This window comes from Benincasa hispida, chromosome 9 (genome assembly GCF_009727055.1).
Source record: "Benincasa hispida cultivar B227 chromosome 9, ASM972705v1, whole genome shotgun sequence".
Lineage (NCBI taxonomy): Eukaryota > Viridiplantae > Streptophyta > Magnoliopsida > Cucurbitales > Cucurbitaceae > Benincasa > Benincasa hispida.
In genome coordinates, this window is record NC_052357.1 from 86,478,561 (window position 1) to 86,491,836 (window position 13,276).

The 13,276-nt window shown below is 35.9% G+C and overlaps 1 protein-coding gene across 3 annotated transcripts; it reads left to right on the forward strand.

Moving 5' to 3' along the window:
• Positions 1 to 4,154: 4,154 nt before the first annotated feature.
• LOC120086159 (MLO-like protein 11) lies at positions 4,155 to 12,905 on the forward strand. 3 transcript variants are annotated; one of them, XM_039042637.1, is made up of 16 exons: positions 4,155 to 4,329; positions 5,475 to 5,629; positions 5,911 to 5,968; positions 6,096 to 6,331; positions 6,448 to 6,564; positions 7,218 to 7,278; positions 8,016 to 8,110; positions 9,024 to 9,098; positions 9,414 to 9,499; positions 9,980 to 10,029; positions 10,266 to 10,306; positions 10,399 to 10,569; positions 10,718 to 10,753; positions 11,006 to 11,073; positions 11,180 to 11,240; positions 12,136 to 12,905. In XM_039042637.1, the coding sequence occupies exons 2-16, from the start codon at positions 5,501 to 5,503 to the stop codon at positions 12,556 to 12,558; spliced, it is 1,707 nt and encodes a 568-aa protein (XP_038898565.1). In that variant the 5' UTR covers positions 4,155 to 4,329; positions 5,475 to 5,500; the 3' UTR covers positions 12,559 to 12,905. The 3 variants fall into 3 exon arrangements, with proteins under 3 accessions (XP_038898565.1, XP_038898566.1, XP_038898564.1); XM_039042638.1 differs by having other exon boundaries at positions 4,155 to 4,326; XM_039042636.1 differs by having other exon boundaries at positions 4,156 to 5,629.
• The last annotated feature ends 371 nt before the right edge of the window (positions 12,906 to 13,276 follow it).

A 13,276-nucleotide genomic window follows, 5' to 3' on the forward strand; every position in this document is an offset into this window, starting at 1 on the left:
TTGTGACAGATTTTCCATGTCAAGGTAAATGTTTAATTGACAGAAAAAGTCAACATTTTATATATTTATTGACAATGGAAAATTGTCATATAAAACAATACCATGATAGATATTAATAGTCCAACCTTTTTGTTGGAGAATCCCACATTGGAAAATTTAGTATTGGAAGTTTCTCTTATGTACTCCAATCTTGAATTTTGGGTTTGGGCCCTAAGGGGTACCCATGTTTTGGAGGGAGTGAGGAGATAGACCAATGTGGGTCGGGCGAGACGCGTGTGTGTGATTATTAATTTTTAATAAAAATATTTTTTTTTTCTCTTTTAACCAAAGGAAACAAATAAAGGAAAAGGTCCTCCTCGTTTCGATTCGTCCGCGTCATTCGCTTTCGTTCGTGTGCAAGCGTTTCGTCCGTGCACGTTCTGAGGCTCACCGCCTTTTTCACTCTCTACCATTCCACGCTAAAAGAGACGTCAAATACTTCATAAGCACAGTACCATTAGAGAGTTTCTCACTACTGGTGCAGTTAGAGTTGAACGCATACAGATTGATGAAAATTTGGAAAATCCTTTGACGAAAGGAATGGCCAGAGAAAAGGTTTTCAGAACCTCAGAAAGGATGGGACTCATGCCTATAGAAAGATGAATCACAGTGAAGAAAACCCAACCGGTAGACTGAAGATCCCAAGAAACAGGTTCAACGAGTATTAATTGACCACGAATGATATATAGTGAATCATGCTAAACTAAACACAAAGTTCTATTCCTATGACTTATAGTCTGAGCATGATATCCTGAAGCGTAAGAAAAGTTGAACTCAGTTCTTAATGAGATCTATACTTGATGACAAGTGGGGTACCTAGCTACAGGAGTACTCTTGATAGACTCACCTGTATGAATATGGAAGTGAGGGTCACTTCCTATGGAGTTTTTAGGCAAACTCTCTAGAGCATTCACTAAACCGGGATATACATGCTAGGCCTTAAAGCACGAGCTTTCTACTACACCCTAATGACACTCTGTGTGAGATGCTGTTAGAGATAGAGTTCAAAACCAAGGGTTACTCTAGTATATTCTGAATCATCTACACTATGTAAAGGTTCAAGTCACTGCTCAATGAAAATCTTTTCTCTCTTTCTTTTTTTTTTAGATTAAATTTCCAAGTGGGGGATTGTTAGGTGAAAATTTAACTTTCAAAACAAGAGAGAACCAATCTTTTGGTTGGAGAATCCCACATTGAAAAATTTAGTATTGGAAGCCTCCCTTATGTACTCCAATCTTGAGTTTTGGGTATGGGCCCCAAGGGGTACCCATGTTTTGGAGAGAGTAAGGAGATAGACCAATGTGGGTTCAGTGGACGTCCCACACGTGCGCCACCGCCTTTCGGTCGGGCAAGGCGAGTGTGATTATTAATTTTTAATAAAAATATTATTATATTTCGCTCCCTACCGTTCGACCGAAAACACAATTCATTTTTCACTTCATTCCATTTTTCCTCTCCTAACTCTTCCATTTTAGTTTTTCGAGTAGCGGCTTTAGAAAGGGTGTGTGTTTCGGCCGGTCGGTAATGGTGAATTTTCGATTGGGTTTCTTTTGGTTGTTTTATCCTGGGACGTCGTGGAAAATTTTCAAACCTGCTTGCACACTTGGGCAGATCCGTGAAACGTCTTAAAGATAGCGAGCTCCGCGACTCAGCCTATAACAAGTTTCTATTTTGTAGAGTTTTGCTCTTTACTTGACCGTCGTGCCTTGACCGTTTATTGTTTGTCATTCTGAGGGTCCTGCCGTTTCCAACATTGACTGAAATGGAATGTCATGATACAACCAATAATGACTAATTTTTCATGTATCATGACTTTCCTTGATGGTAGATTCAAAGACTAAAAAAAGTCATTTGACATGTGATGATGACATTCTTTTAGAGTCATGAAAACTGTTTTTCTTATAGTGATTTGATATGAAACAATTCTATGTCAGGGGCTATCAAAGAAAATTTCAAGATTTGTACTAGGATTCAAAATTTAGATTTGGCACGTAATATCCCGACATTCTTTTACATTTACTGCAACTTAGATGACAGGTTACCAATTATATGTATATATCTAATCATCTTTTTGTGGCTTGACCAGTTTTTACAAGTTCTAATAATGTATAATATGAATGTGATGTTCTCTATCCTTTGTCTTATAAGAGTATATAATAAGTATTGGGAAATGAAGTACTCGACTAAACTCAATGACTTCTCACAACACTTTTTTTTTTGTCACAATCAACATTGGCTTGGTAGTTTAATTGTTATAATGAATGCAACCTAGTTAAATGATATCACAATGTCTACATGCAACAATATGAAAAATAGAAAATATAGTACAAATCATGTGATTTAAACTCTAGCCTTTTGGTATAGATAATTCCCCATGAGCATGCTTTCCATAAGAAGGTGTGCTTGTGAGTGGTGGTCTTTAAATCAAGTATAACAAAAATGAGGTCAGATGTTCAAATCTCTTTTACACTAAATAATTGTGCGAAAAGAATAAAATAGAAAATGAAGAATTAATATTCCTTTAATTTATTGCCTATTACGTTAGTATTGTAAAGTAATATAGAGTCGGTAATATTAATAAAATTTTTAAAGATTTTTAAAGAACTATATAATGAAGAAAAGGAGTATGATGTTTCCATAGCTTAGAAAATTTTCCAACAAAGATGCTCGAAATCCATTCATGATACTTTTTAGATATGGTATTAAATTTCATTGACATGTCAGTTTTCTATTAATATTTTCACATCTATATGCGATTCAACATCAATATGATATGTGAATCGACATTTTCATTATATCTTACATAACTAGATGAAACGTGAAAAAATAATAAAATATCACTGATATGAATATAATATAGATAATAAACATGTTAACTTGTTTAAATAATCTAAAACATTTCTATATATATATATACATACATACATATATGCATATACTTACATACATACTTGCAACAAACCAAAGAGAATCTCACAACTCAAAGTCAAGATACAATCAAAATATAACCAAATGAATTAAAAGGAGAACAAGAATAACAAACAAACCAAATACATAGAAAAAAAAGCACACAAATCAAGGGAAAAGATCCCAGGAGATGAACCTGTATAAGTCCTTTCAATTGAAGCCCCAAGCTACTAAGAACAAAAAAGAAAAATCTCAAACCACACAACCCGACTAACCACTTAGGAGGGTGCAAGGCAACTCCATGGATGCACATATTATGTTCACACCAAATATGATAGATAATCGCATACCAAGCGACTCTCCAGACCTTACATCTTAAACAATTATGTAGACTAAAATGATAAATCTAATTGAGCTTTGTGTCCTAATGAGCGATCCTAGTAAACTACCTTGAAAATCTGTCCTACTAATGAGAACATGCTCCTCACAAGAGTATGTCCTCGAAACAACCCAATTAAAAGGGCACTCAAAGAATAAATTGTATTAGTCTCAATTCCACCGGTACACAAAACACATACACTAGGAATATCAGAACCCCACCATACAATCATGTGTTTGTAGTCGATTCCAAATAGTAAACCAAGCAATGAGAGAATGACTGGGAATACTACCTCCAAACCAAAGAAATTTAGCAAGTCACTTCATGATGCCTAAGGTGCAAGGACTCCCATGCACTAGCGACTAAAAACCCCCTCAAATGACAAGGGAAACATATAACACAATCATCTCTATCAACCTCAACCACTATGGATTGTACTTGCTCAAAGACATCAACCAGCTCCCTAGAGTTAGAAGTACAGTTCCAATTCCCATCAATGCGGAAGAAATCGTCAACCTTAGCCTAAATGGAATTATTCGCATCTAAAATAACCATAGTACTAAACTGTTGCGGAATAGGATTCATTTCTAAACAAGGGTCAAACCACACTAATAACAACGACCATCTCCAGTGGTGAAACAAACCAAGAGCCACATCTTGTCCCGAACACAAAGAATAACTCGCAAACACCCAGACGAAGATTAGGGAACTTACGAATAATATAAATATTAGTTCAAATTTTTTGTTTTTATAATTTTACTACAAATAACCTGGACATCATATCAATATTTTCAATGGCATTTCTATAAAATTGAGATCTCCACATTCAAACATTTTAAACCTGGTTGCGAAACGCGGAGTGAGGCATGGGATGGGGATTGAGCACAGTGGCAACATCAAATTTATGATTGCAGCAACGGGGAAGCAAGAACTGTTGGCCCTCAAAGCCATCACATCCACATCGCATTCATTTTCGACTTAATTATTGGAAGCACAATAATGTTGTATAGTTTCCTCTTCTCTTATCTATTATTTTTCACATTACCCAAATCACAAAAGCGTTTGTTTTATATTTTACTGGTTCCTCAATCTGCGGAGTTGTGAGAAAATGAACGCCAAGAAAAAAAGGACACTGTCATTTGTGAAAGCCAATCATAATCACATTCATGAGATCTCTCCTGGCTTCTGTGTGCCTTTTCTTGCATTTATGTCATCTGGGTCTTTCCTATTCGGTTCCTTTTCTTCATATATTTCACTCATTTTCTGTTGGGGAGTTAATAATAATACTAAGAAGCTGCGTCTTCGTCAACCCCAAGAAGTTTGTGCACATGGGGTTGTCATTTATCTATTAAATTATATACCCAAGTCTGGGGATTTTTCCGAACCCTTTTGGCTACTGATTTATATGTATCGTTTCCTTTTGGAATCGGCTGTCACTTTGAGTTGGATTTGTCTCTTTTGCATCTGCTTTTGGAGGTGAATTAGAAAGTAGCTCAATGGGGCTTTTCAGAGTCAGCTTCTGGATTTTTTTTTAAAATGTCAGTGAGATTTCAAGGGGATCTTAGATATTTTGAGTACTGGATTGAGTTTCATTCTAACGAGAGAGTTTAAGTAAAAGCATTCACTGATGGGTTCTTCTTGTTCCCTCAGAAGATGATGATTTGTTCTTTCAGAATTTTTCTTCTGTTGGATCGATTTGAGGTTCAAAGAAGCTGTTCCGTTTGTGGGGTATTTGCAAACTCACTTTCTCAAACTGGAATGCCAGGAAGTTTGCCCTTTTTCTTTTAAAGGAAAAAAGAAGAAGATTTGTTGGAGTTCCTCCTGGGTCCAGTTGGCTATATTACGTTTGTCTCAGAGGGAAAATTTGATCCGTTTTGATATTGGTTGGAGAAAGCTGGAAAATTAAACTTATACTCATTGCTTGAGTCGTCTCTTCCACGAGGCCTTGTTAAATCTTAAATGTTAACCGATACTCTTTTTTCCTATATCAGTATAGTGATACATACTTGATACTCTCATAAGAATATGCCCCTCTTAATCTAGGGAACTGAGTTTTTTCTTCTCTCTTCTATTTTCTTCCTTTTATTGTAGTTCTGGTTAAGTCTACTGATGCTGGTATAGGACTGGAAATTTTGAGTTTATCTTTTAGGTTGTAGTCTTTGAGATTTGTTGGAAATGGCTGAAAATGCCTCCCAAGAGGGGAGATCTCTGGCTCTGACGCCTACCTGGTCTGTTGCTTCCGTGTTGACAATTTTCGTCGCAGTTTCATTGCTTGTAGAACGCTCCATTCATAGGCTAAGCTCTGTAAGTATATTTCTGGACCACTGCTTTTTATGCTTTAAACAAAGTATCTGGCATGTTAACTAGTCAAAACTAGCATACTTCTGAAACTTTTTAGAAGTATTCTTGCAGAATCTGGTAAGGTTTGTACTCATGATATTCTACGTGTTAAAAGATACATATTCTGGCTAAGAAATACTTTAGTGACTCAAACACTATTTCCCTGATACATTGTGTTTCACAGTTTCAGCTACTGCAGATTTTGTTCTAATCATGACATGAGTTTGTTGCCTTCTCTCTTTCAGTGGCTGGGAAAAACTCATAGAAAACCCTTATTTGAGGCAGTGGAGAAAATGAAAGAAGGTAACCAGCCTATGTTATGTGCTCAATCACCTTAGACAAGAATAGCTTCATCTGGTGGCTGGTTCTCATTTCATTTTAGTTTTATAATTATTTTGCTCATTAAAACTGCCATTCGTTGCCTTTGCAGAGTTAATGCTGCTTGGATTTATTTCTTTGCTTCTGACGGCAACATCAAGTTTAATATCAAATATCTGCATTCCATCCAAGTTCTATGATACCTCTTTTATTCCATGCTCCCAGTCAGAGATTGATGAACAAAATGCGGATAATTCTTCATCTGAGAAGCGAAAGCTATTTATGGTTTCTGTTTTCCCACAATTGTATAGGAGGATGCTAACTGTGAACAAAAATACATGCAAAGAGGCACGTTATGATTATTATTTTTTTTTTCTTTAAAAGAACTTTTTTATATATTGATAAGAACTGTCTTCGTCCATCCCAATAGTCAATTGAAATTTGCAACTTTCCTCATTGTGCAGGGTCATGAGCCCTTTGTTTCATATGAAGGACTTGAGCAATTGCATCGTTTTATCTTTGTAATGGCAGTAACTCATATATCTTATAGTTGCTTAACCATGTTGTTGGCAATTGTGAAGGTTAGTTTTTTTTTTTCATAATCATTTTATATGAAACCTTGCTGAAAAAGTAATCAGTATGCAACGGAATTTTAGGGATAGTTTAACTTAGTTTTGTATTTTTCACTTGACCCAGTGTCTGTAGTTTCAATCATTGCTTTTCTTCACTCAAACAGTGGACTCCATTCTCTAAAATCATAGAGACTAAATTGTTTGTCTTGTTATTATTTTGTGTTCTCTTCTATTTGGGTTTGATTTGAGAGAACAACAATTTCTTTTAACTTTGATTATGTCGCTTAATAGAATTTTACCTGCTAGGACATAATGTGTAATGGTTAAGCATAATAGGAATCATCCTGATTTCTATATTTGTAAAGAGAACTGGATTTTAGTACCATTTGTTTGTCGTACAATGAACATTCCTAACTTTACTTCTTACTCGATGGAAGTTGAATGGAGTTATCTGATATGCAATCCAATATCTATTTGTGTACCTCTAGTGTTGAATGTGTGAGTGTGTGTATGTGTGTGTTTTCCTTTTTTGAATAATTTGAGGCATTGACTATTCCAATATTATGAAATAAAATATTTGCATTTTTCTTTAAAAAATCATTGAAGATATATAAAAATTATAACTATCTATTCTAACGGTTGACATTTTATCATTTGACCAGATCCATAGTTGGAGAGAATGGGAAAATGAAGCTCACATGGACCACCATGATTTATTCAATGGTGAGCTCTATGATTATGCTATGTGTGATTCTTTAGCATTCAACTCTAGGTATGTTCTCTTAGCCACTAGAAGAGTTCACAAGGAATCTGGGAGTTCAAACCCAAAACTTTGGAGGATATCTCCAACCATATGCCAAGCCCATAACTACCAGTCATATTATCAGATTCCAGTTCAAATATTTTTTTAAAAGATTTCATTTTCCATTGACCACAATACTTCCACGTCTTAAACCTGTATGATATCTTACATCTGAACTTCTGAGGAATCTCTGGTTCATTGAAATTCTCAAGTACTTCAATCTGTGCTCCCAATAAACCATCTTGCTCAGCTTATAAACTTCAGATCAGATTGTTCAGAGACAAAAACATGCAAAAGAAGAATGTTTGAAAGGGAATCTATTAATAAGCTAGCTTGTAGTTCTAAGTGCTGATGAATGCTCAGATCTAATTTTTAGTACCTTTCTTAGATTGTCCTTACCCCATTGATGTGCTTATTTTATTTTAGTAATTATTGGTCCTTTGCAATTCCCTCATATTTTTATCTAAGTTTCAATAACACCAGGAGTCCACAAGGAACATCCTTGAACAGCAACTCTCTGTTCCAAGGGACCATTTCTGTGTATTGGTTACTTGTAATTGATAATATGGTATTTAGCATGACCACTCTTTGCTTTCTCTAGATGGTTCAGATTTCTATTTTTGGAGAACTGACAATTATTTCTCTACTATTATTACAGATGCAACGAAAGAAAAGATAATGCAGAGACAATCTACCTTTGTACAATATCACACCTCCAATCCTTTAACCAGGAATAGTTTTCTTATCTGGATGGTAAGCATTGAACTTCTTCTCATTTAGATATTGCCACATGACTGCGTCTATTCATAGACCCACCACCATTTTGGTTATATCTATTCTCACTTCAGCAGTGTATATCTGCAAGGGCTACTTAGTGAAAATATTGGGTGTTTTCAGACCAAGTATATGCTTTAATGGGCCAGATCCAAAAGCATCTGACGGTGGAGCGTACATAATCAATGGAGAACGGGGAACAACAACCCCTTTTTAAGAATCCTACGTTTTTGTGCATATATTAGAGAACAATGAGAAGTTATTGACATACTTTAAATTATGATACTAAAAACTACACATCAACTGCTGCTGTAAAGAATTTGGTATACACTTGATTTATCAACTCTGATTTATTCTTACTGAACCACAATTTACCCTTTTTACCCTATTTTGAACCACTGATTCAAATGATGTGTATTGTATTCATGGTTAATTAGTTTGGAGTTATCAACAAATTGTTGACCACCCAGTGAGAGCAATCGAAATTGTGAAATTAGATTACTCAATGTGATGGTCAACGACTATGGTCATGTGTTGGTCCTGTGATCAAAGAACAAGCTGTAACTTTTGAATGCTTTTTGAAGTTATGATTTCATGTCTTCGTTAAAAATTAAATATTAATGTTCAATGTGATTTTTAATCTTAAATGTCGTAGGATCTGTCAGTAGTTTTTTAAGATTATGTCTGCCTAATCTGGTGGAAACCCTCTGTCATTGAAAAAAGAAAGTGTTTTTGCCATAGGAGAAGCATCCTCATCCCTTTTACCTTTGAACTTGGCCTTCATATACACCTGATAAATTTTGGTCCTTTTCTTCCTATTTTATTGAAATTATACTGCTATTCACATAAATGTTGACATTAACTCTTCTTTGACATGATTAAATGACTGCAGACATGTTTCTTTCGGCAATTTGGGCATTCTGTTGTTCGTTCTGACTACCTTACACTTCGCAAAGGCTTCATCATGGTACATTTATATGATTTTTTAGGCTTATATTCCTTGCCATCTAGTTATAATTTTCTTTCTTTCTTCCTCCATCTCTTTGTTTCTGTTGCCAGCTCTTAATTTGAGATAGAAGATTCTCAAATAGTAAAATCAAATTATTTGTTTGGATTGCTAATTTTCTTTCATGTGTTGCCATTTGCACTGCATTTTAGAGCTTTAGCATTCTCAAATTTTCAGCTGCTTGTTACTAATAATTAAACGAATAATAATACTGATAAAATATGATCTTTTGGTCATCAATATTTATGATTTCCTGCATCTTATTATTAATTGCAGAATCACAACCTCTCAGCAAGATATGATTTCCATAGCTACATGGTTCGTTCAATGGAAGAAGAATTCCAGAGGATAGTTGGTGTGAGGTAATTGAAGTGTCTGTTACTTTCAGTTAGAATCGTTATGCACGTGGTAATTCCGCTTCCCCCCCGAATCATTGCTATCATGATAAAAGGAGTTCAGGTTCAGTTATTACTCTTTGTTACTATATTGTCAGAAGAAGGAAGTTTTCTCCGTTCTTTGTTGGGATTGTCATTTTGTAGGGGGATTCTTATACAAAGTAATTTTTGTGTGTTAATTTCAATTGTTTCTCCTTTGAGTGAAATAGGAAAACTTTTGAAGGCATCCAGAATGTTGTTTCTGTGCTCTTCTTTTCGCTTCTCTGTGTTGTTTTTCTTCTTCTTCTTCTTCTTCTTCTTTTTAAGGAAATTAAATTTTTGAATATATTGAAAAAGAAGTGATTTCTGCCACAATATTTCTGAAGTTTCATTCCCAAAAATAGCTAAATTTCTTATTTTATTCTTTTGGGAATTAAGGAAGCTAATTCCTTGTTCACTTTTTTGCAGCGGTCCATTATGGGGATTTGTCGTTGCTTTTTTGCTGTTTAATGTGAAAGGTATAATAAACCTCTGTTAGGAAAATGGTAACTTTCTTTCTCGATTCTAATTATCAAATGCATAAAAGCTTTTTTCATTTTCACTAATTCTCCATTATCCTGTTTTATTTATTTACCTGAGCTGGCTGATTGTCCTTCCCCTTGTTAATTAGTCCTACTCTAAACTGCAACTATCTGTTTTTTTCCCCTATAAATTGAGCTGACATTACTATTTGATCTCTTTTGCCATCTTTCAGGCTCTAACCTTTACTTTTGGATAGCAACTATTCCTGTTACAGTGAGCCCTCTCTCTCTCTCTCCCTCAAGAGCTGCAGTTTGTATCTGGTTGATGACCAGCTGATCTCTTACTACTTTTCATTTTTTATGCAGCTTGTTCTTTTAGTGGGCACGAAGTTACAGCACGTTATTGCAACTTTGACGTTGGAGAATGCTGGTATAACCGGATTCTTTTCTGGAGCAAAGCTGAGGCCTCGCGATGATCTTTTCTGGTTTAAGAAGCCTGAACTCCTGTTGTCCTTGATCCATTTTGTTCTTTTCCAGGTAAATTTTGATTATTGACAATGTCGCCCACAAGTTGTCATCTCCTACGTCAGAAAGAAAAATAATTCATCTATTCATATATTTTAGTTTTTTATCAAAGAAACCAACATTCATAGTTTTATCCCTTTTTCTCTTAATTCTCTTGCAGAATGCTTTCGAATTGGCTTCATTCTTCTGGTTCTGGGTATTTCCTCTTCTCTAGTCATGGCTTCTTTAATCTCAGAAGAAAGCATACTCTCTAATGAAATAGGAAGCATGTGGCATGAACAACAAAATTTGAAGTTTATGGACAAAAAGAGAACAAGAGCTCACATCATTTAGTTTCCTTCAAAACTTGACGACTTTTTCTCACCCTTTCTTGGTACTCCAGAGCATTCTTTCTTCTTGTTTTCTCCCCACAATGACATAACTATTATCTTGTTTAATTTGGTTACAGTGGCAATTTGGATATAGTTCTTGCTTCATTAGCAATCATCTGCTTGTCTATGTAAGGCTAATCTTGGGGTATGAATCTTTAATTTGTGACAGTCGCAACCTTGTCTACCAACCATATTAATTGTGTAACGCGAGATAAGCATCCTGAAAAAAAATTGCTCTGTCTTTTTCGTAGTTTTGCTGGACAATTTCTTTGCAGCTATAGCACCTTGCCCCTATACGCACTGGTTACTCAGGTAATCTAAGGCATGATATCTTACATTCTGATAGTATGGTTAAATTATAGAGATCCTTGATTGAAGTCATTAAACTTAGATGTAGATAGTTTCAGGTTTGGTGGGCTCTCATCAATTTCTCTGAGTTTCATCTCCCTAATAAGTCTGTGTTGAAACCTTGGGTGGTAAAAGAAAAGTAGGATGCTGCTGCTAGAGTGGCGTCCACTACTTTTGGGGAATATGAGTGTAGGAGCAACAACATGAATATTTATAGTGGAATGGCAATGTCAATGTAAGATGACCAAAAGGACTGGAGTGCTGCTCTCAATAGGCTGTTAGTTAGTCAAGAGAACTGTTAGGTGAGAGAACACTGCAGGAGGTGTGGAGTAAGACTGAGGAAACACGGGGAGAGTCGAAGCCTTGCAAAATCTTGAGAGCCAGCATGTAATATTCTTACAGAATCCACTTTTTCTCTAAATTTCTGTGGATTCTAAAAAATGTTGTATTGTAGCAATTATGGTCATGTTTCAATCATAGTCATGTAAGGAATAACTTCAGTTATAGGGTGGATTATTTTCTTCTTTCCCAATTCATAACTTCCTAAGCTCAATGATAGGACAAAGGTGCGGTAGGATTGTGGGAGAATTTTTCTCATATATTTTCTCTCTTTTTTGGGTACCTTGTTTCCACTTTCTCAGTTCATTGCCCTCTTTCTTCAAGAGGTTATCGACTCGAGCAAAGAGAGTTTTCAAGTAAGGTTGGGAAATTTTATCTGGTTAGTAGTCTATGAGAGGATTGGCCTTAATGACACTATCCAAATGCTATCATTTGCAGTTTGTCATCTCCTATTGGCTGAGAGTCATATTTTTTTGCTTTATGTTTCTAACTGTTACCTTCTGCTATATTTGTTTTGCAGATGGGAACAAACTACAAGGCTGCCTTAATTCCTCAAAGAATAAGGGAAACAATCCATGGGTGGGGTAAGTCAGCTAGAAGGAAGAGAAGGCTCCGGATTTTTACCGATGATGCCACAATCCACACGGAAACAAGCACCGTGATGTCACTTGAGGACGACGACAACCAGCATGTTGATACACCTAAAACTGCCACTGGCTATGCCATAATTGAGATGCAGCCACCTACTGCAGCGAATGTGTCCGTCTCTATTGCTAATGATACATCACGTGCGGTTAGAACTCCTCTTCTTCAACCCTCTCTGTCTCTTTCATTACCTGTGGCTCAAAACTTCAATGCTGGAACCCCTTTAAGAAGCTCATCTATGCCCGCTCAGAACTTCAATGCTGAAGACTCTTTAAGAAGCTCATCTATGCCGAGGTAAAAAGGAAATGGGTAGCTAGTAAAAAAAAATGCTGCATCGTAAACAAAGCTATAGAAGTTCCATATAATTAGGATAAAACTTTAGTGAAAGAAACTATAAAAGTACCAAGTTAGTACAAACAAAGTTGAAATCCGAACAAGTGTTCAGAGTGAGAGCTTAGAGATTTGTTTATAGGATACTGAGCTTGTATTTGTAGAAAACAGTACATGAAACTACTTGTATTGTAATATAATCTCCCAACAATGTAAGGAAAGTATAGACTCCAACTATAGAAGAGTGTTTCCTGACTTTCTATATTTCATCAGTTTATTAGAAAATGAACTCCATGAAGGGAGCTTTTATTGAGAGTTCCAATAAGACATTTCTTTGAGATGAGGTATAAACTCTAAACCAGATCGCCATTGGATTTCATGTCCTCTCCCCCAGTGGATTTTATGTTATGATCTGTTGGCTGGACTGGTGGAACAATTGTAACAATAGGTGGTTCAGGTTCACTCACTTGAATAGTTTCATGTTCGACCTTAGAGTCGTTGATGCGGGCTTCGCAGCCACAACTTTGGCATCCCTGACATGTTTGACATCCCTGGCATGTCTGACATTCCTGACACCCTTGACATCCCTGGCATCCCTGCCATTGACATGGTGAACAAGTGTAGCAAGATTGGTGACCGCCACATCCATAGGGAGGACAAGAATATCCTCCACAACTACTGCAGCA

Bases quoted from the DNA above. Each gene is read 5' to 3' on its own strand.
- LOC120086159 (XM_039042637.1), top strand. From the start codon at position 5,501: ATGGCTGAAAATGCCTCCCAAGAGGGGAGATCTCTGGCTCTGACGCCT. The intron at 6,565-7,217 runs GTTAGTTTTTTT...TCATTTGACCAG, and splicing joins TGTTGTTGGCAATTGTGAAG to ATCCATAGTTGGAGAGAATG. The intron at 7,279-8,015 runs GTGAGCTCTATG...CTATTATTACAG, and splicing joins CCACCATGATTTATTCAATG to ATGCAACGAAAGAAAAGATA.